Here is a 21,749-nt window from a genome sequence, read left to right as displayed (position 1 = left end):
CACTTTACAGATGAGTAAACTGAGGCCCAAGGTAGTAAAAATGTCTTGGCTAAGGTCACACAGGCAATAGCTGAGATTAGATTCAAATCCAAATGTTCCAACCCCAAATCCAGTCTTCTTTCTGCTTCAGAGATGGCTCGGATTCCCAGCTGAAAGCCTTTGGGGGCTGGGCCCAGTTGAGGACTCTTTAACAATCTCCCTGGCCTCGAATCCCTATTCCTACTGACCTAGGGTCCCTGTGATTCTTCGAGCTCTTTACGGGCAGGATGTGAAAAATGCATGAGTCAATTGTGATGACTTCATGGCTTTCCTCAGCTTGCCGGCTGTGCTTTGTCAGCCTCTTCCCTCCAGAACCATGTCTCATGGAGGCCCAGATGGTTGTTGTTGGGGGGGAGGGGGAACAGGCTTGCGTGTTACTGTGTGTTTGAGGGGGTGGGGGGGTAGTAAGAAGGCAGCCATCTCCTAGGAGGAGGAGGAAGAGGGCCATGTCTTATCAGCCCCAGACTGGGCAGTGACAGGCAGGGTTTGGAATGCTAGGTAGCTACATCTGTCCCTCCCCTCTCTTCTTCCTGCGGGTGCCTGGGAAAGGAGCAGCGGCCTTGGAGGAGTCCCTTGGGCAGGGGGAAGGTCTCCTGGGAGCTCAGCAGCCAGCCAGCCAGCCAGCCAGCCAGCTTCAGGGGCTCTGCCCCAGCCAGCTTTGCCTAGTCATTTCCCTGCCGCATTATTGACCCTCCACATTCCTGCTGGCTCTCTGCTCCCTTTACTGCCCCTCCCCCAGGCTTAGGGATTTGTGGGAAGCCTGGAGAAAAGATTTCTCCATTTTTTTTCCCTCTTCTTCCTACTCTCAGCCTTTTTGTAGGGGAGTGGGGGGGGGGTGGGGGGCAGGGAGGGAGGAAGAGGCTGCTGGCTTCTCCTGACCTCTGGCCTTTCTCCCCAAAGGAGTTAACATTGCAGGGATGCTGCTTGGGAAGAGCTTACTTCAAACCAGTGTTTGGTTGGTTGTTTTTATTTTTGAAAGGACATTTGAGGCTGGTGGGAATGGGGGGTGATGGTATTGGAAATCATAAAATTATAGAATGTTAGTTAGAAGGGAGCTTAGAATGTAGACCCCTAGAGATAGGAAGAACACAATGTTAGATCTGGAAGAGACCTTGGAAGGCACTGGAGGTCTTAGAGCTTGGAACACGAGGCTTAAGAACACTTAAGGACACCTAGGGTTTAGAACCTTGGAACAATAGTCTCCCAGCTCCTTCAGCCCTGGCTTCTAGAGTATAACCCTAAGGAAGTATGAGCTATTATCCGAGACTCTCCCTCTTAGACATCCCCAAGGCACCATTCATAGAGCCCCGTATGCCTAGAGGAGCCTGCTGCCCCATTTATTCCCCAGCATCCCCAAGAGACTTGCTGTTAACGAATTGGCGGCAGAACGACTTTTCAGAGCATTGAAAGAGCAGCGTGGCTTCCGGGGTGCTCTGCAGCCTGCTGGCCTCCTACTCATCGGCCTATGAATCACAGAAACACAACAGCTTCCAAGGAATCACAAGTGCAGGACCAAAGGGCCATGAGGGGTCATAAGTGGGCAGCACCATGTTGTCAGTGAGGATTGACTTTGAAGTGGTGACCTTAAAAGAAAGTGGGATGGTCATCATGTTGTGAGAACAAAGGAGGGCATTTGGAGAGCCTGAGTGACACACAGGCATCCACGAAAGAGTAAAAAAAGCAGAGGAAGGCCCCTGGTTCTTTGGGGGTGGATCCTCTAAAGAACTGATGGAAAGACATGGACATAAGTCATCCAGGGTGAGAAGGCATGGATGGTGAGAGTCAACATGGCGCAGCAGAAAGAGCCTAGAAGGACCTGGGTTTGAATCCTAGCTCTGCTCCTTCCTAGCTATGTGGCTGTGGGCAAATTACTTAACTTCTCTGGGCCTTCATTTCCTCATCTATAAAATCTAGGGAATGGACTGGATGACCTTGAAACTCTCTTCTAGAAAATCCTCGGCTTCTCTAAAGTGAGGGAGTTCGAGAGTCCCCTTGGAGATTTGCTGTCCTGGGAGAGCCTTAAAGGATTGAGTCAGGAATTGAGGCTAGAGGACCATCAGGACACACTGGCCCTGTCAGTAGCAGACATGACTGGGCAAGAGTCGGGCAGGACTGCAAACCTGAACAGCCATTAGCCTAATGCAACTCTTGGCCACGGTGGAGGAGACCAAGCCAAATCTGGATTGTTACTTTGCCTGACACCCTCTCTCTCTCTCTCTCTCTCTCCCTCCCTCTCCCCAGAATGGGATGAGCACCGGCCTGTTCAGGGAGGCTTGCTTTGAGAAGGAAAACCAAAAATCTTAAGGGGCCTGGTAATGGAGGAAGGATTGGCTGATCTTAGCCTTTAGCTGAAATGAGTCTTAGAGAAATGAGAACAATAGGGATATGCTCAAAAGTTTTGTGATACACTGACTTGGAAGCCATCTCTATGATTCAGGGTCTAAACTTGACCTCAGGCCAAGGAGCCAGGAAAATAATATCAACTTAAGCTAATTAATTGGTCCCCCTTCTCCTGCCTCATTGTCTTGTCTATGAAATGAAAATGTTAAATTTGAGTCTTACGCTGTTGGATAGGATTGGGCTAATATATTTCATTAGTGACCTGAGGAGAAAGGTGCCATTTGGCTGGACATGAATATGAGATAGGAGGACAGAAGTACATGGGTTCCTTGGTTACCTTGCCCTTAAATATTCTGTCATCTTCTTAGTGGACTAGTCCTTTACCCCGTCCCCTTACTTTCTAATAGGATAACTTCAGTGATCATCTGTCAGTCCATCAACTGTCATCCCAGACAGAGGAGTGTCTCTGGCACTATCGGACAAGAGAGGCTGGCCTTCTAAATGAAGCATCAGAACTGTAATTATCCTGCCTCCCAGCTTGTCTTTGGGAATCTTTCTTTTGGCCATTCTTGTTCGTAGAATCACAGAATGAGCTGGGAGGGGTCTTAGAATACAGAGGATCAAAGCAGGGAAGGCCCTTAGAACATAGAATGTCAGTGCTGGAAGAGATCCTTAAAATAGGAACATAGAATGGTAGATTGAACTGAAAAGTGACCTTAGTGGTCACAAAATCCAACATCTTAATTTTACAGATAAAGAAACTGAGAGCCAGAGAGAATAGATGACTTTTCCAAGGTCACATAATGAATGAGTATCTGCGGTAGGATTTGAACCCAGGTCTTCCAGGTTCTAGAGTCTGGCATTCTGTCTGTTATATGATGCTTCCTGTCTGAACATAGCACATCAGAGCTGGGAAGGACCTTAGAACACAGAATGTCAGAGCTAGGAGAGAATGTCAGAGCTGGGAGGGTCTTTAGAACATAGAACGTCCCAACTCTGGGAGCGAGCTCAGAACCTAGAATATTAGAGTTTGAAGGGAGTTCAGAATATAAAATGCTGGAAATGGGAGAAACCTTAGAGGGTCATTTAGTCCAGTAATCCCCAAGCAGAACTACCCTAGGGACTTGTTAAGACTATTATTGGTGGCTTTGGAGAGAAAAACTCCTAGGGGGAGCTAGGAAGAAGACAGCAACCTGGAGGAGAAGGAAACATCAGTTCGTAAAGTCTACAGCTTCTAAGACATTCAGGATCTTTCGGCAGCAGATGTTTGGAATGGTAGTAGTATGCCCCAGGATTGATAGTGGAAAAAACACTGCCTAAACCCTTCACTTTACAGCAGGGGCATTGGAGGCTCAGAGAAGCAGGCTGGGACTTGAACCCAGCTCTCCTGGCTTTTCAGTCCAAAGCTCTTCTCCACCACCCTGCTTGCCTCCCCCTGCTCCGTGAGCCATCTGGAGCCCATGCTGTGAAGGGAGCTATGACCAATAAGGTAGGCACATGTGAGGAATTGTGTCTTAGCGGGAGTGTTCTGGGAGATTGGAGAGGGCCAAAGGAGCACACCTGACCAGTCTTAGAATGCCAGGATCGTTAAAAATCCCGGAGTTCCTTTGCTACCAATGCCCGAAATAAAGAAGCTAGGAATTCCCTTTGACTGCTCTGAACAGAGGGGGAAGAGTTGGAGGGGTGGGGTACCTAGGTCACTCAAAGACAGCAAGTTTATCCTGTAAAGCTGATTTGACATCAAGAAGGGCAGAGGATTAGATGAGGGTTCTCTCTTAAACCTTCTTGCCACTGGAAATCACGCTAAGCACCCAACCTGGATTTAGAGATTAAAATGCCTGTGACATATCACCTGTCTTGGGCTTTAGCAAGCACTGGTAAAGTGTGGCATAGAGGGAAAGCATAGTATGGAGAGACAGGACACCTGAGTCCTAGTCTTTGCCTCACCACTAACTCACTGTGGGATGCCCCTCTCTGAGCCTCAGTTTGCCCATTTCTTTTTCCGAAGTTCTGGTCCAGCTTTGACAGTCTGTGTTCTAAGGGCCCTCCCAGCTCTGCATCCTGTGTTCTCTGGTCCTCTGCAGCTCACATAGTTTCTGTTTGAGGTCTCTTCCAACTCTGATAGTCCACTGAGGGGAAGACTCTGGGATACTGAGGGTGTGGAGCTGGTGTAGGAGGAGCTTACCTGGTCTAGTCTGCAGTGACCGGGTAGGGGGAGCTCCCCATCTGGTAGCTTCCTATTATAAAGAATGATTCTTGCCTGCTCCATGCTCTGCGCAGTGGTTTCTATGCAGGAATACTGTTAATGCCCTCTGATATTCAGTCAGCTTTGATCTATCGTGCCCCAGTTACCGCTCTGTTCTAAGGTCCCGCTTCTAGAGCCAACATTCTCGAGTCTCCCATTCTCTAGTTCTTTGATCCTCTCTGAGTCTCTCTTCCTCGTCTGTTAAATGGGGTTCTGATGCCGGCCCTGCCCACCTCACAAAGTGTTTACAAAAATCTAGTGAGAAGGGAACATGCTTTGGGGTTTACAGAGCACTTTACTCATGAGAAGGTTATCCTTCCCTTCTACCAGCCTGAAGTTGCCTTGTGTAGGGGCTTTCATTGGTAAAGAGTCATAGAACCTCTGAATCCCTATGACCCCTCTCCAGGCATCATGTGCCAGAGCATCCCCCTTCAGCAGAGGGAAAGGAGGAAGCTGGGGCAGCCCAGCTGCCAAGCTGCTGCTCCTGGAGGGGCGGTGTGCAGGAGTCACCAGCAGCCCCTTGGAGGCCAGAATGGCTACTGCTGGGGCCTGGGGGGCTTTTCCCTCAGTGGCTGGAAACCAGACCTTTCCAGGCTGTTTCCCAAAAGTCGTGGGACAGGGCCAGAAGGTGGGATGATTCAGCTCCAGAGCTGAGGCAACTGGCCCACATTTGTATCTTTACCCACAACTGAGTAAGAAATTGGATGGGATGCCCTCTATGGTCCCTTCCACTCACTTCTTGAGGGTGAGTTACTGCCTGTTTCTGTGCACCTTCCCAAGGCCTATTCTCAGTATCAGGGTACAGTGGATAGACCCCAGGATTTGGGGACAGGCACTCTGTCTTCTAGTCCTAAACCTGCCACTGCCTTACCTAGCTGTGTGACCTTGGGTACGTCATCTCCTCCCTCCTGGCCCTAGTTCTTGGTTTTCTTTTCTTCTGTGCAGGGACAGGGCTGGATTAGGTTATCTTGGAGGTCTCTTTCAGCTCTAAATTTAGATTTGTCTTTAGATCCCTCTACTTCTCCTTGTTTCATAAGCCCTAGGCTGCTCCTTCTTCTTAGGGGGCTTTCTCTTTCTCTCTCCGCACAGAACCATTGCTCCAAAACAGCTCTGACCTTCTCTGTTCTAAGGTCCTTTCCACCTCTCACATCTTATTTGTTAAGTCCCTTTCAGCTCTGACATCCTGTGTTCTAAGGTTCTTCCCATCTCTCCCTTTCTGTGTTCTGAGGTCCTCAGTCCTAGGTCTGACACTCTGTGTCCCAAGGTTCCTTAGAACAGTGTGGGCTGCCAGCTCTATTCCGGCCCCTTTATTCTCATCCCAGACAGCTCCCTCCTGGCCAGAGCCCTGATAGAGACATAGACAGAGACATACTGGCCTGCCTCCCCAGCCCTGGCTCGCTCCAGAGTGGGAGGAAAGGAGGAATTTTCCTGTGTGTGTGTGTGTGTGTGTGTGTGTGTGTGTGTGTGTGCAAACACTAGTTTCCAAAAAGTCGATGACGTGATTGAATCTTCCCAGGCTTGCCCATTTCTTCCCTTTGTCCTATTTTTAATCCTCCCCAGTGACGACTTTAAAAGAGAAAAAGAGAGAGTGTAGTGGAGGGCAGTGTAGACCGGCTGCCCTCTCCGTTTTGCTCACCAGGCGTAGCCAGCAGGATGCTGATATATTTGCAAAAAGCCAAACCTAACACTACAATCAAGATACTTAAAGGTCAGCTCCGGGGTACCCACCCCAGTTTGGGAGGAAAGCTTGGAGATGGCTGGGTGTAAGCCCCTCAGAACTCTACCATCCCAGGCTCTTCAGGGTAGAACTCAGGGAGGGGAATGAAGGCATTTCTCCTCCTGCCAGGCCTCCTACACCCGCAGGGGCTGGACTCTGCCAGTGTAATTGTACCCGTGGGCCTCTGGCTTCTTCCCTGAAGTCCATAATAGCAGCTCCAGCTTCTATATGGGGCTCTGGTTCAGAAAACACTGCCCTGGCATTCTTGGGAGTGCCCATGTGCTAATCTTTTTCTATCTCCAAGGGGGCTGAGCCTCTGAGAAAGCCAGCAACTTGCCTAAGGTCACATAGCTGGCAAGTGACTGAGGCCAGACTCACACCTAGGTCTTCTGAGCCCATATTAGAGGTGTAGCAGAGGCAGGCCAGATTTCTGTCACCCTCACTGCTCCCTTCATGTGCTTCCCCGGTGTTCACTGCTCTCCCATTACCCTGCTAGGGTGCCAGGCCTTTCTTTGTATTCTTGAATCTAAGATATGTCTCAGGCCATCACTACCTCCTTCTTCCTGAGCAGCCATTTAGTCCATGAGCCCCAGGAAACTGGTCCTTCCTGAAGCCCACATTCCCCATACTCTCCTAGGGTCCCCAGCTTTGGAGAGGCAGCATGTGTATTGGAGACAGGAAGGCCTGGCCTAGAATCCAACTTTCAGCACTTAGGAGCTGGGGGGAGGGGGAGATTGTGGACACATCACTTATCCCCTGAGTCTCAGCTTTCTCACCTGTAAAATGGGCATCACATGAGCAAATAGAGGCCAGCTCCTGGAGGACTGGGATGATTTCCCTTTTGTCTATGATTCCCAGTACCCAGAACAGTGTGTGGCAAATAGTAGGTGATTAATAAATGCTTGTTGCAATGACTGAAATACTGAGGGTTGGAGGGGAGGGGATCAGGGGAAGAGCTGGTAATATTCTCGAGGACAAGAGCCTGATTTTTGTATTTGGATCCCCAAGCACCTAGCAGAGTACCTGGCAAACTAGAGGCGTTTAATAAATGTTTATTAAATGAATGAACGGGTGACTCCTACTCCTTGGATAAGAGTACTGGTTTGTGAGTCAGAAGTCGTGGGTTCTAGTCTCAACTCTGACATTTTAAAACTATGTGAATTCAGACAAGCCACTTTACCTTTGGGCTTCACTTTGCCCATCTGTAAAATTGGGGCAGCAATACTGTGTACCTCACAGGCTAAGCTCATGGAAAGCACTTGTGAGTTATGAGGATTAAATCACAGAAACCAGGCTTGCATCAACCTGTCAGTCAACAAGCATTGATTAAATTTTATCAGTAGAGAGCCAGAACTTCCACAAAGCTGAGAGATCCTGGGTTGGGAGCTGGAAGGGCCCTTGGGGATTGAGACTCCCGAGGGGCCCAGTGACCTGCTTGAGATCACACAGGCAGGATTTGAATCCAAGTCTTCTGGCCCAAAATCCAGGCCTCTTTCCACTGGACTCTGCTGTGGCAGTATTTTCTGGAGAGCGCTCCTCAGACCTAAACTCCCAAACCCCTCGTGTGATCTGTTAGCTATAATAATCACCTATGATTGACCAGTCAGTCAGCCAACAAATGTTTATTAAGTGCCTGCCAGGCCCTGTGTTAAGTGCTGGAGGTACAGAGGGCCCTGCCCTCAGGAGTCTTTCATTCTAATACAGGAGACAGACAGCCTGCCATGAATGTGTGGGCCCTGTGTGTGTGGGCGCACGATGCCCACATGAAATATACATTCCTCTAGTATTTTACCAAGAGTTTGCCTCCAGCTGTCCCGTGAAGTAGATGCTGAAACTGAGGCCCAGAGAGGTAGCAAGACCTGCCCCATGTCATACAATGAAGATGGGCTAGAGATAGGATTCGAATCCATGTCCAGCATTCTTGCCACTGCCCCACTGCATGTCTAAGAGGGCTGTGGAGTTTTTTTGTACTGGCTTTGTTCCCTTGGAGTCGGGATGGGGAGTCACATCTGCCTTCAGCCTGAGAGCCTGCCCTCACCCTTATCTCCTAATAATAATACTAACAGTGATAATGATAACCTAGTGATGTTTCCTGTCTCTTTCAGATGGGAGGAGGAGCTGGCCAAGCGCATGAACCTGGAGACCATGGTGGAGACACTCCAGGAGGTAAGAGTCTCATGAAGCAACCATCCCCATGAGTAAGGAGGGACAAAGCCTCCCCCTCCCCCCCCCCCCACCGCAGGCACCCTTTGGAGACAGGAGTGGAGAGCTGGTTCTAACCAGATTATGGGCCTCGGGTTCTTTTCCAGTATTTAGATTCCTGTTTATTTTGTTCTTGGGAAACTGGGGCAGGTTTTACCTTGATCGCCTCTAACACACATGTGAATGTGTAAAGAGTCTGTGGTAGGGAGAACATACTCCCAATAGGGAATCAGGAGCCCTGGGTTATGATTTTGTAACCTTGCTACTATGTGAATGGGAAATGACTTCTCTCTGGGCCTCAGCCTCCCCATCTGTAAATTGAAGGGAGTGCCTAGCATGCTATCAAAGGTCCCTTCCTGCTCTGACAATCTGAGAGCCTTTAACTTTGAAATTCTCAGAGGATCATTTCTTCCAGGTCCTGAGCCTCAAGGTTAGGGGTCATTCCCTTTAAGGAAGATTCTGCCTGCCCTTCCTTCCTCCAAAGCTCACGGCCCCACCGATGGGGTTCAGTCAATTGACTTGCAGGCTAAGGAGCCCCACCATTTGTGTGACCCTCTCTTTCTGGGCCTTGGTTTTCATATAGGAAAAATGGAGCTAGTGCCTAGAGAGAGAGAGAGAGAGCGAGGAAGCGCAAACATTCCTTGCCAACAGAAGGAATCTCCACTAAGCCTTACTCCAAACCAGGAGGGGAGAGTTGCCTGTTACCCCCTCCCCCTAATTCCCTGCTTCCATTGACTCCCATCTTGAAGCGCAGTGTGGATGTCTCAAAGCACTGGTTTTATAATCAGAAGACTTGATTTCCAAACTGGACCCTGAGTAGCTGAGTAAAAGAGCATCATCCATCCCGGTCCAATAATCCAATCCAGCCAACATTCTTTTAAGCATCTCCTATGCCAAGCACTGTGTTAAGTGCTGAGGATGCAGATAATAACAAGAAAGCCAGGCCCTGCTCAGGTCCAGGGTTCCCCATCCCACCTGGGGAGACAGCACACACAAAGAGGCTGATTGTTCACATCACTTCTCTTGCTGGGTGATTCCGAGGAATACCTTGTTATAGGATTGGTGATTTGTATTACTATTCCAGTTGTCCTGAGGTGGCTGTATCAGTTTGGCCTGGGGCCTGCCTTGGTGTGGGATGAGCTGGGGGATCTGCTGTGTTGTTGGGCCGAGTCTTGCCTGGGCTCGTGCTCTGAAGCCCCTGTGCTGGGATGGGTGACTCTCTGTTCCTTCCAGCTGGTTCTGCTCCCCTCCAGTTGTCAGAACCTCCTTAATTGTTGCTGTCTCCTTCCCCTTTGCCTTCCCCTGCCCCCCCCCCCAACCCGAATCCCAGGCGGCCCAGGAGGCTGAGGCCATCCAGGAGGAGATGAATGAGAAGATCGAGCGGCTGAAGGCTGAGCTGGTGGTGTTTAAGGGGCTGATGAGTGATGTAAGTGCTGTTCTCTCCACCCACCTCATTCCTGCCCCTCCATCCTGGGTGGCATGACCTTTCCTTCCTTCCTCCCCCACCCCATCATGCAGGCGGCTTCATTCACCACCAGGGTCAGACTGTCCATCCGTCCGGTCCGGTTGTGGGCACTGCTTCGTAGTTAGTTTCCTGGCTGCGTTTGACTTGATGACAGATGCATCAGAGACCATTCATTCACCCTGCCCTCCCCCTAGTACCCCCTCAACCCATCCCTCTCCCTCCCTTTCCTCTTCCTTTTTGGTCTGTGTAGAGATGCATTCCCCTGCTGCTTAACCCATGGCCTTGAGGGCTCCTTTTGATGGAGTGATTGATTTGGGTATTTTCAGTAGAGGATCCCCACCAGGGGGTGTGGCACAGGTGACCTTGAGCCCAGGGGCCTGTGCAGTGGGAGTTGTTATGGTCCAGGTTGCTGACCTCCCCCCACAGAAGGGGAAAGGGAGAGCTCACACATCTGGCCTTCCTTTCCTCCAGCCCTAGCTGGGTCCTGGACTTTAAACTTTCTTTCCAAACTGCGGGATAACAGTTCTTGACTGGGACTCTGACCTGTCTGGTGAAAGTCTAAGGGATCCATCTAGGGATAAGGAGCAGTCCTAGGTATAGGGAGTTATTTCAGGAAGAATCTTCCTCTCGCATGCTGGGAGAGACTTTTTTCTCTCTCCCGACCTCTGACCACCCTGATATATGATCTGGGTCCAGACAGATCACAAACTTTATTTTTTTTTTAAAAATCTATACTGTTCTCTGAACTAGGGGAGATAGAATAACTTTAAAAGAGACCTATTCCCTCCCTTCATGGAGCTTACCATTTGAAAGGGGAATAGACCACAAATGGAGAAAATCCAATAATAAACCAACAGCACCTTAGATGAAAGCCTAATAAAATGTCATGGGAGATCTGAGAGAAGAGATCTTTATTGACCCGGAAGGCTCCTTGGAGGAGGTAGCTTTTGAGTCGGACTTTGAAGGATGGGTAGAAAAATAAGACAAGAGTTGGGAGGTCAGGCAACCCAGATATTGGGGCAGGGAGGGGGGAAGGGGGGATATTGTGAGCAAAGGCTCATGGTCTTCTGCTATGGAGGAGAAGGTTGAATGTGCCACATCCTGTGCCCAAGCAGGCTTCTTGCTTCCTCCTCCAGAGAACCTTCTGTGTAAAAGGAAACCCTTTCCCCTCCTGTTCTTAAGCAAGGAAGCCTTGTGGTTCCCCTCCTTCGAGGTCCCCAGATTCCCTTTCTCCAGGGAGCAGTGGGACAGCCCTACTGGGGATAGATGGTTCTGCCAAAGCCTCATGAAATGGGTACCCACAGAAGCCTGGATGAATCAGCTCCAGTTAGCTGAATGCAGGATGCAAGTGAGGGGCAGGCCTCTATGCCTCCAACAAGCTCACTGGCAGGGATGGAGGCTAGGCACCCGCCCTGGCCTTCCTTGGGCATGTCCTCTCTGTCTCTCTTGGGCTAGTTGGATCACTGAGGGATGTCTGGGGATGGGGGCAATGCCTCAGGCCTATGGATTTGGTTGTCGGGGTGGGGAAGAAGCCATGGGTAACAAGTCCCCATCTGCAGTCTCTTATCTCTCTTTCTTGGGGCTCTGTGTGAGGTGGAGCCTGCCTTGGTGGGTGGGGAAAAGTGGCAATCTTTCAACAGGTTTGGACTCTTTCTTCGTCTTTTTTTTTAATTAACACAACTCACAGTCTCTGTATAACTGCTGAGAGAGAAGATGCCTTCCAGTCTTTAGCCAGGGCTGCAGACCCCTGGCTGAGAAACTTTGAGCCCTGTAGGCCTGCCTCAGAGCAGGGAAGGAGGCCTTAAGTCAAGCCAGTCATAACCCCATGGTGCCAGACCACAGGACAGTTTCCAGGGACTCTTGTGAAGGCTGATCCCTCCCAACTTGGAAGAGTTGAGGTTTCCCCACAGGTTCTGGGGGGGGTAATCCCCCCAGTCCTAAGGCCCTCCCTCACCTCCTGTTCACCCACCCACTAGGCTGGGAAAGGAGTTCTGTGAGGTGGGGATAAGCCCCTACCATCTCTGGTCCTCTCCCCCACCCCCAACTCATGTAACCCCCATGCTGTCCTCCCTGCAGCCCATGACAGACCTGGACACAAAGATCCAAGAGAAGGCCATGAAGGTGGACATGGATATCTGCCGGCGAATCGATATCACGGCCAAGCTGTGCGATGTCGCACAGCAGCGGAACTCGGAAGACGTGTCCAAGATCTTTCAGGTGAACAGGGCCTCCCACCCCTCACCACTCACCCCTCACTTCCCACTGCCACCTCCCAGCCCTGGCCCGACCCTTGTCTCTAGAAAGCTGGAGCTGGAAGGCCCTTAGAGGTCATCTCTGATCGTCCTCATTTACAGAGGAGGAAACCAAGTCCCAGAGAGAGGGAAAGTGACTTAGAACCATAGAGCTAAAGCTGGAAGTAAACTCACAGTTCATTTTTCTGACCTTCCTCATTTTACAGATAAGGAAACTGAGTCCCAGAGAAGGGAAATGACTTCTTTAGAGACAAAACAAAGCTGACTGAGTCACTGGATGGCTTGTCTGGATCTTGGCCTGCAGGCTCACAGAATCGTAATTAGGTCTTAGGGTGCCTCGGGATGTCCTAGCCAATCTAGCTAAGAGCAGAACCCCCTCTGTAACTCTCAGGACCCTTGCCCTTTCTCCTCATTTCCCTGAGAGGTAGCATCCCAATGTCCTCACATCTCCTCCGGTTCTTTCTTGTCTCCCATAGTCCACGCTCACAGTCACAGATTTTGCTATTCTGCAAAATACAACCCTACCATTTTACCAAGAGCCAGTGAAGGGAAGTGCTGTAGGATTTTAGAAACACAGATTTAAAGCCAGAAAGGACCATGGTGGCTTTGTGTCTAGTCCAAGTCCATTATTTTATAGAAGGGGAGACTGAGAGCCAGTGAGAAGACATGGATTTTAGAATTAGGGATCTAAAACTGGTAGGGACCTCGCTGGCCATCCAGTCCAATCAGGAAACAGGCTCAGAATGGAGGAGTGAGTTAGGATCCTAGGTTGAGTGCAAGTGCCCCTTCATTCAACCGATAAGGAGACCGAGGCCCACTGACTTGGCCAAGGTCACAAAGGCAGTAAGCATTGGAACCCAGGTCCTGGGACTCTCAATCAGGTTCCCCTTGCTCTGTGTCCCACTGCTTCAAGGTCATCCAGTTAGTGGCAGGGCTGGGACCCAGATCTTCGGCTCCCGACTTCCAATGCACAGTCCTTGCCTTCTGAGCTGGTGGTGGCATCCTTGTTCCACTTAGCATTGTTTGCTGCCTGACATTTGAGCTGCTGGGGTTGGTTGGTTTCCAGGGCTGGGTCCTCTTTCTGCCATTTTGGGATTCTGACCCCAAAGGGCCAGGGCCAGGCGTGGGTGAGCTAGTGATAAGAACCTGTTTGAAAGAGGACTCCTTCGATCTGGCCCTTCTCTGAGCAAGCATAGCTCCAGACCCAAGTGACCTAACTGGGACACTAGTAAGTGTGTGTGTGTGTGTGTGTGTGTGTGTGTGTGTGTGTGTGAGAGAGAGAGAGAGAGAGAGAGAGAGATTGGGAGAGAGGGAGAGAGAGGGAGAGGGGCTGATGGCTTTTTGGGCAAACCCAGCCTGCTGGACAGTTTGTGGCCTTCTCATAGCTTGCTTCTGTTTGGGGGAAGCTGCTCTTTTCGACATGGGAATTTTGGTTTGGCTTTTGCTTGATTTCAGGTGGAAAGGATGTGCTGTTGCTTTTAAGTGTGTGACTGTGGACTTGGAGGGAGGCAGGGTGCAAAGATATCACTGCTGGGGCAAGTTTACTCCCCTCCCCACCAATCCAGTAGTCAGTGGAAGGAACTTGAAGGGGCAAAGGCCAGCTCCTTTGTTCGTATCTCCAAGCTTTGTGTGTGAGCTCTGTGTGTATCCCCCCCATCCTCCTGTCTGCATGTCGTCAGAGGCCCCCAGGAAACATGGAGTGGTGTTTCTCTGTGGGTTCTAGGTTCTGGATCTCGCCTGGCCTCACTTGTTCCCTGACATCTCTCTCCTGCCATTCCCTTTGGGGAAGGCAGCCTCAGAGAGCTCTTTTGTGGACAGTGGGCCTCAGAGAGAGGGTAGATCAGGGGGTCTTCTGCCATGGTGGCCTTTCTTCCCCTCACGCTGTTTGCTAACGTCCTCCCGCTTTGTAGTGAGCTCTTACTGCTTGGCCCTGGCCGTGGCTGGCCTCAACTGCTTTCCATCCATTGCCCCGTAGGGGGAGCAGCCCCCCTCTCCCATCTTTCCTGGTCTTCCCACTCCTTCTCTCAATCTAGGCAGAGCCTTCCAGTCACACCTGTCCTCTTCATTCCTTCCCTGGTTCAGGTAGCATCCAAGAAGAAGGACCGTAAGGTAACCACAGAGGATGACATTTCTGAGCAGGATGGGGAGGTCACCAGGCTGTCAGATGATGAGGTCAGCTCTATGAACATCACGGATGAAATGAAGCGGATGTTCAACCAGCTGTGAGTATTTGTGGGAAGTAGTTGAGGTTCATTGAAAAGAATCCTGACCCTGGAGTTGAGACCTAGGTTCAAATTTCACCTCAGTGCTTACTCCCAGTATGACCTTGACTGAGTTCTGTAATTTCCCTGGGCCTCAGTTTCCTCATTTCTAAAATAAAGGGGTTGGACTAGGTGACCAGTTCTAGAGCTGGGAGGATGGATCCTATCCTCTAGAAGAGTACTAGGCTCAGAGGAATGAAACCTGGGTCCCAACCCCAGCTCTGCTGCTTACCACCTGCATGACCCTGGGCCAGGCACTTGAATGCTCTGGGACTTGGTTGCCCAGCTCAAAAACCTGTGATCCACTGAAATGCCAGCTCCATTGCTTCCTAACTACCTGGCCATGAGTCTTGGTTTGCACATCTGTGAAATGGGGATGATGAGGCTTCAATTGTCTCCTCCCTCTGTCCTTTTAGAAACTCTAAAGAGCTATAGAAATGTGAACTCCAGGATTGCTGTTTACTCCTTAGAGAGGGAGGCCAGGTGTCCTGGCTTTCAGTTACTAAGCTACCCAGGCTTCAGTTTCCTTCTCTGTCAGATGAGAGATTTGGACTAGATTGGGGCAGACTTAACATTCTTTGTGTCCTGGGCCCCTCTGGCAGGGTCTGGGCTCAGAAGAATGTGTTTAAATGAGTAAAATAAAATGCAGAAGATTACAAAGATAACCCTAATATTGAAATAGTGATTTTTTTTAAGTTTATGAACCTCCAGGTAAAGAATCTCTGGACCAGGTGGTCTCTGACTCTAAATCTATGATCCTAAGAGATATAAAATATGTAGAATGCAATGTGAGAAGGGACTGGGAGATTCCCAAACAAGTCAGGAGTTCCAGAAAGGGGGGAGAGAGAGAGAGAGAGGAGAGAAACAGAGGGAGAGAGAGAGAGAGAGACAGAGACAGAGACAGAGAGAGACAGAGACAGAAAGACAGAGAGAGAGAGAGACAGAGAGAGAGTGCGCACACTAGAGCTAGTTCTTAAGACCATGCTTTGCCGGGTCTGTCCATCTCTTGTCTGTATGTCCCATTAGCTGACGTCAGAGGGCCTGCCTCACTTCCTCTCTGGCATGGTGAGAATGCCATTGGAACTCCAGGGCCCCTCCTGGGCTCTCTATCCCTTGCTCTCATCTTTTCTTTCACTGGGACATATGTGATTATTCATAATGATCGTGATGGTGACTGCTCTCTAGGTCTCCTTCCCCTTCCCTGGAATCTTGGGAAAAGGAAGTGGAGTCTGAAAGGAGGGGGAGAGAGGAAGTGCTCCTGCCCCAGGGGAGAGGAGTGTTTCTGGCTCCAGATTGTCCTGAGAAGACTACTTCTGATGATTTAATGAATCCCCCAAAAGACTGGATTGTTCAGAAGCAGACTAGGGCTTCTAAGGGCAAAGGTGGTGACAATAGGGGGTATTTATGGACTGTTCTGGGCCTACAGAGAAGGTTCTCTCCCTTGCCAGCTAGGCAGTGGAGCAGCTTGGTGGGGAGGGGAAAAGGGGGCAGGGAGTTGACTTGAAGTCATCTAGAGCCCCCTCCTCCTCATAGCTGACCAGGGTTAGGGGCAAAGTGGAAGACAAACTGGCCTATTCAGAGGATGAACCCAGGCCAGTTCTCTACTGAGCACTACATCTTGCTAGCCCTGTCAGCCGCCTGCTCTGAACCCTGCTCTGTCTTTGCCTCACTCCATCCTGCCCCCGTTTCTTTTCAAGCCAAGGTCTGGCCCACTCACTTCTCCATCCCTCCCGGAGGAAATGCAGGCGGCTCTGCCGGCCATTTCCTGTCTGACCACAGAACCCCCACCCCTGCAATGAAAGGAGGGAATTACTCAACAGGCATTTATTAAGCACCTACTGTGTGCCAGGTCCTGACTTTCAAGGACAAAGAACGAAGCAAAGCCCACGGTGGTAGGGCACCTTGTGCGCACGAGGCGCTACATACTCTGGCTGTCAGATGAGGGCAGTTGGTTTTCCCCATTTTTCTTTGTTCGGAGGGGCGGCTCATTTGGTAGGGGGCAGGAGGTAAATGTAGGGGACATAAAAATACAAGACATGAATAAAGCTTATTTTAAAAAATGAAAGGGCCATAGCCCTCCATCCCAAGGCCAGACAAGCCCCACCTTCTTCAGGACCCCTCTCCACCAACTGTCTCCGGCTCCACCGCCATTTATCCGCAGCATCCTCAGGGCAAGTTCCACTGGGGCCCTGGGCTTTGAATACCATCCCAGCTCTTGTTTTGTTCTGATTAAAATCAGTTGGTTTGGTTCCCAAGCCCAGACACTGTCAATGTGGGAAAGGACTGGGCTTGGAATCCTTGTATATGTGTGGGGGAAGGAGGCCATCAGCTTCCTCTGGCCCCTAGAGAAGGCCACCTCCTTCTGGCTGAACCCCTGGGGTCCTGTCCGGGGGGGCCTGACCTCCACTTCCCAGCTCTGGTTTCACTGGGAGCAGACACTCAAAAGGAAGTGAATGGGGGAGGGGAGAGGGAGGCAGGCTCCAGAGCAGAGACCTCCTAGGCTCCCTTCTGCCCATTTCTCTCCCATGGAACCAGCCGGGCAGCTCTCTGTGGGCCCTAGTCCCTGAATTTACAGAGACACCTGGAGGCACGATTGGGAATTGCTTCCTGGGTCTTGACCAGTCTTGAAGTCTGGATCTTGAACCATGCCCTACCCCACCCCCCACTTCTCCCCTGGAAAAGTTGACCCCAATGGGGGGTTCCAGAGACCTGCTTCTCAATAAACTGGAAAAGCAAGCCCTGTCCTGTCCTCGAGGCCTATGACAGTGAAATATTTACCTATTTAACAATAGTCCAAGGAGCTTTGGGAGGCAGTGAGGGTGATGTAGAAAGGGCATCAGGTCCCTGAGATCTAGCTCCCACTTTTGCTCTGTGACTGATTTTCTGGGTAGTATTAGGAAAAGCTATGGACCTCATTTCCTTTATCTGTCAAATGCCAGGGTTGGATTAGATAACCTCTAAGGCCCCTCCCAGCTGTGACACTCTCTGTTCTAAGGTTCCTCTCTGCTCTGGCAGTCAGGGTTCTGATGCCCCTCCCAGCTGTGGCACTCTCTGTTCTAAGGGATGCCCTTCCCAGCTCTGACATTCTGCATTTTATCATTCGATGTTCCAAAGTTCCTGCCAGCAATAAAATAAAATTCTGTGATTCTACGAAGGGAGGGAAACGAGCATTTATTAAGCGCTTGCTAAGTGCTTTACAAATATTATTTCATTTGATCTCACAACAACCCTGTGAAATAGGTGTTACTATCCCCATTTTAGAGTTAAGGTAACTGAGGCACACAGAGGTTAAGAGACTTTCCCATGGTCACAGAGGCTGGATTTGAACTCGGGTCTTCCTGATCCCCAGGCCCAGTGCTCTCCCTGCTACACCACCTTGGAAGGATTAAGGCTGGGGAGGGTGTCCTTAGTGTCTGGTCTCTGAAGTCTGTTGTCCCAAAGAGTCAGTGTCTCTCCTCGCTTATTGCCTCTTCTGGTGTTGTTCCCCCTCCTGCTTCCCCCCTGACCTCCACAGAAGAGAGACTTTTGACTTTGATGATGATTGTGACAGCCTGACATGGGAAGAGAATGAGGACACCTTGCTGCTCTGGGAGGACTTTACCAACTGCAACCCATCCATTGACCTGCAGGGAGAGGTGAGCAAGGAACTTGGCCATTCCCTTCTTGAGAGAGCCCATATCCTCCCTGAGCCCAGCCTCTTCCTCCCATTCATCCCCTTCTGTATGAAGGCTGACCTGGGGAGGGCTGAAGTTCTGGGGGACTTCTTTGAGGGGGATGCATTGCATGCATAAGGCCCCTCCCAGCTCTGATGATCTGGGTTCTAAGGCCCTTCCCAGCTCTGACGTTCTGGGCTCTAAGTTTCCTTCCAGTTTTCATGCTCCATCTCATCTCATGGATCACTACTCTAGGACCCCACGGAATCCCAAGATCTGCCCCCCTAACTAGCTAATCTGCCTCTTGGTTTCATCTTTCTAGCAAGAGGAAAATTTGGGCAACTTGATTCATGAAACCGAATCCTTCTTCAAGACGAGAGACAAAGAGTACCAGGAGACGATAGGCCAGATTGAGGTGAGGACTGGCAGGGAGTCCTGGGAAGAATTGTTTTGTCCTAATGTCCCAAGTGTGGAGTTGCCCCATCCACGTGAGGTCTATTGTTGTCTGAAGAAAGAGGAGGCTGGGGTTCTGCCCTTGAGGAGCTGATAATCCATCCGGGAGTAAGATGGGAGAGGCACATTAAAAAGACTCTGGGATGCCCAGAGCAGCACATACACTAGAGTAACCTGAGTCTATAAGTGCTTAGAGAATGTGGAGTAGTGCGGTGAGTGGGGCTGGGCCAGGTTAGTGGGGAAAGCTTCCTTGATCGAGGTGATAATTAATAATAGTGGTAATTATTGAGATGAGAGTCAGGCTCAGAGCCAGAGAGACCCAAATTCACGGCCTGCCTCTGTGCACACTGGCCATGTGACCCTAGACTTCTCAGGACCCCCAGACAACCCTCTGAGACAAGAAATAACATGTGGGTTACTCATCTACATTGGTGGTTTCACACAGGGAGCTTTGCCTATGGGTGAGGACCCTTGAAAGTTTCCTGGCATTGAGAGAAAAGGACCTGAGTGGAACTCCTGAAGTTTGGGTTCAAGGCCCAGCTTTGTCCTGGCTTCACTGACATTCCTCATCTGTCCCTTCAGCTCTCATTTTACAAATGAGCTTAATAAATTGGGTGTCCGCTTACAGGTTATTGCAAGAACGTGTTGTCTGTATTCCTTCTAGTTGGAACTCGCTACAGCCAAGAGTGATATGAACCGTCACTTGCATGAATACATGGAAATGTGTAGCATGAAGAGGGGCCTGGATGTCCAAATGGAGACATGCCGCCGACTCATCAAAGGCTCTGCAGACAGGTAGAGGGGCTGGGCTGGGGGCTGCAGCCATTCACACGTCCCTTCTCCTTCCGCCTTGTCATCCTGCCCTTACCAGGCTGCTGGGAAATCCTTACAACCAGGGATTTCTTAACAGCCAGGGCCAGCCAGAAATGGAGCAGCAGGCAGGGACACACCTATCCCTTGGGGGTCTTCACACAGGCTGTGAACATGCCCCAGCTTGTCATAGACATTTTTAAATATGACCCCCAGAGCTGGCCTCTGTCCCTAGATGTGGGATGGCCGGAACAGGGGACGATAAGATCATTGTTCCTTTTGTTTAGCCCCAGGGCAATGGGTGAAAGCGGCAAGGAAGGAAATGTAGGCAACTTCCCACCACCAAGATCTGTTCTTTCTCCAGCTCATTTTACAGATGAGGAAACTGAGGCAAACAGGGAGAAATGACTCACCCAGGGTCACACAGCTAGGAAGTGTCTGAGGATTTGAACTCAAGTCCTCCTGACTCTAGGCTCGGCACTCTAGCTAAAATATGAGGTCATAATCTTGTAAAAGTAAAGAAAGAGGTATGGATTAAGAGTCAGAAGTCTGCCAGCCAGCTCTTCTACCTGTGTGACCTTAGTGACGGTACCTTCCCTCCCTGGGCATCAGTTCCTTCCCCTGTCAGATGAGGAGCTAGCTCTCTGAGGGCTCTTCCAGTTTTAAATGTTGGGAGCCTCTGTCCCCACATCCCAGACCCAGCCTGACTCTTGCCCCCTCCCTTTGTGTCCCAGGAACTCACCATCCCCCAGCTCTATGGCCAGCAGCGACTCAGGAAGCACAGATGAAATCCAGGATGATTTTGAGAGAGACCCTGATGTGGAGCCAATGGTCAGCTGATGAACCTCAGGGAGGGTGCCTGGAGAGCTGGGGGGAGAGCGGGACCTCCTCCCTACCCCAGGAGAGCTCGGGGGACGAGGGAGCCAGCACTGACCACAGCCTGGAGGACTTCTGCCACTCTCCTTCCCCCGCCCCCCCATCGGACCGCTGCTTCCCACCGCCCCCCACCCACTGCCCACCGCCCACCGCCCTCCTCCATCCACTCGCCCACCGCCCCCCACCTGAGGATTGGTGCTGTCAATTTCTATTCTACACTACAAATGCGAACTCTGTCCGGAGATACGGTGTTAATTGTGCCTTTCCCCTTAAGCTGAGCCGCTTAAAGAACTCTTCCAAGCTGGTTTTTTTATATACAATTACCAGATGGGGGCAGAGGCCCCTGGGTGGCATGGATGGCATTTTGGACCCTCCCACCTGCTGCACTGATTGGCAGTACTCCTTGCCTGCTCTGCCCTGCCCTGTCCTGCCCCACTGGCCCCTAACCACCCCCCGGGAGGGGTCGGGGCTGTTGGCTCCCAAATTCCCTGCAGAGGAAGGGATGGAGGGAATCTCCCAGATATTTTCCTTGGAAGAAAGTATCTGGGCTGCCAATGTTTTGGGGAAGGAGGAAGAGCGGGGAAAATGCCCCCACCCCTTTATTTTTTCTCAGCCCAAGTAATGAAAAGACAAGGCATGGGGGGAGGGGGGAAGGGAAGGATTGACACTGTGTTCAAACTACTATGCAAAAAAAAAAGAGCTCGCCTTATTTATGTATGAAATATGTAGATATTTCCCTCTCCCTGCCCCAACCTTGGGTTTTTCTCTGGCCTGGGGAGAGAGGCCACAGGCAATCTCTCCAACTGCCCCAAAGGCTTGGCTGTGACTTTGCTTCCAGGGATGCCGATTTAGCTATGTGACCTAAGACGAGTCCCTTCCCTTCCCTCTGCCTGTAAAATAGGAGCAGGGAGGTGGTGAACTAAGTCAACGTTGACAGTCCCTTCTTGTGGCTGTGGTTGAGGGCCGGTTCTTAGTTTATTGAGGCTGAGCCTCCCCCAGACAGTATTGTGGGTGGGAATCACTAGAATTGCTCTTCCTCCCGGAGGGTCTAGGAGCCACACTTTCTCTGTGAGAAGGTAGGGGGTCAGTGGTGTCAGGCGGGCACCTCTCCTTACTCTCCAATGTTACCCTGGGAGTAGAAGAGCATCATCCGGTTCTCCCACGTTGGGATCTCTTCCCCTCACGCCACGGCAAAGATAATGGCATCTTGCTTTCTCACCCCAGGGCTGGCTCTAGCCACTGATAAGAGACCGTCTAAGTGGAGGCCGGGCAGGGATGTCAGGGTCTTGGGGTGGGTCTGTGGAAGCCAGATGGGGAACATTTCTCGCATGTTTTAGCCCACCACCATTTCTAAGATAGTCTCTGCACTATTATATTGACTGACTGATAGATGACTGACTGATATGGGGAGTTATGTGAGCGAGTGAGATGGTATC

General features: G+C 50.7%; 1 protein-coding gene across 1 annotated transcript in view; it reads left to right on the top strand.

The window, feature by feature from the left end:
• IFFO2 (intermediate filament family orphan 2) overlaps nucleotides 1-20,388 on the top strand; it is a 56,572-nt gene extending 36,184 nt beyond the window's left edge. The window contains exons 2-9 of the mRNA XM_036746946.1: nucleotides 8,447-8,507; nucleotides 9,874-9,969; nucleotides 12,085-12,225; nucleotides 14,343-14,482; nucleotides 18,036-18,156; nucleotides 18,497-18,589; nucleotides 19,292-19,422; nucleotides 20,172-20,388. Coding sequence (XP_036602841.1) covers nucleotides 8,447-8,507; nucleotides 9,874-9,969; nucleotides 12,085-12,225; nucleotides 14,343-14,482; nucleotides 18,036-18,156; nucleotides 18,497-18,589; nucleotides 19,292-19,422; nucleotides 20,172-20,277 — 889 coding nt within the window. The 3' untranslated portion in view covers nucleotides 20,278-20,388. The remainder of the gene's footprint in view (nucleotides 1-8,446; nucleotides 8,508-9,873; nucleotides 9,970-12,084; nucleotides 12,226-14,342; nucleotides 14,483-18,035; nucleotides 18,157-18,496; nucleotides 18,590-19,291; nucleotides 19,423-20,171) is intronic.
• Nucleotides 20,389-21,749: the final 1,361 nt, after the last annotated feature.

Source organism: Trichosurus vulpecula, chromosome 2, assembly GCF_011100635.1.
Source record: "Trichosurus vulpecula isolate mTriVul1 chromosome 2, mTriVul1.pri, whole genome shotgun sequence".
Classification (NCBI taxonomy): Eukaryota; Metazoa; Chordata; class Mammalia; order Diprotodontia; family Phalangeridae; genus Trichosurus; species Trichosurus vulpecula.
The sequence above is the reverse complement of the archived record's forward strand: the minus strand, read 5'-3'. Positions and strand labels throughout refer to the sequence as shown.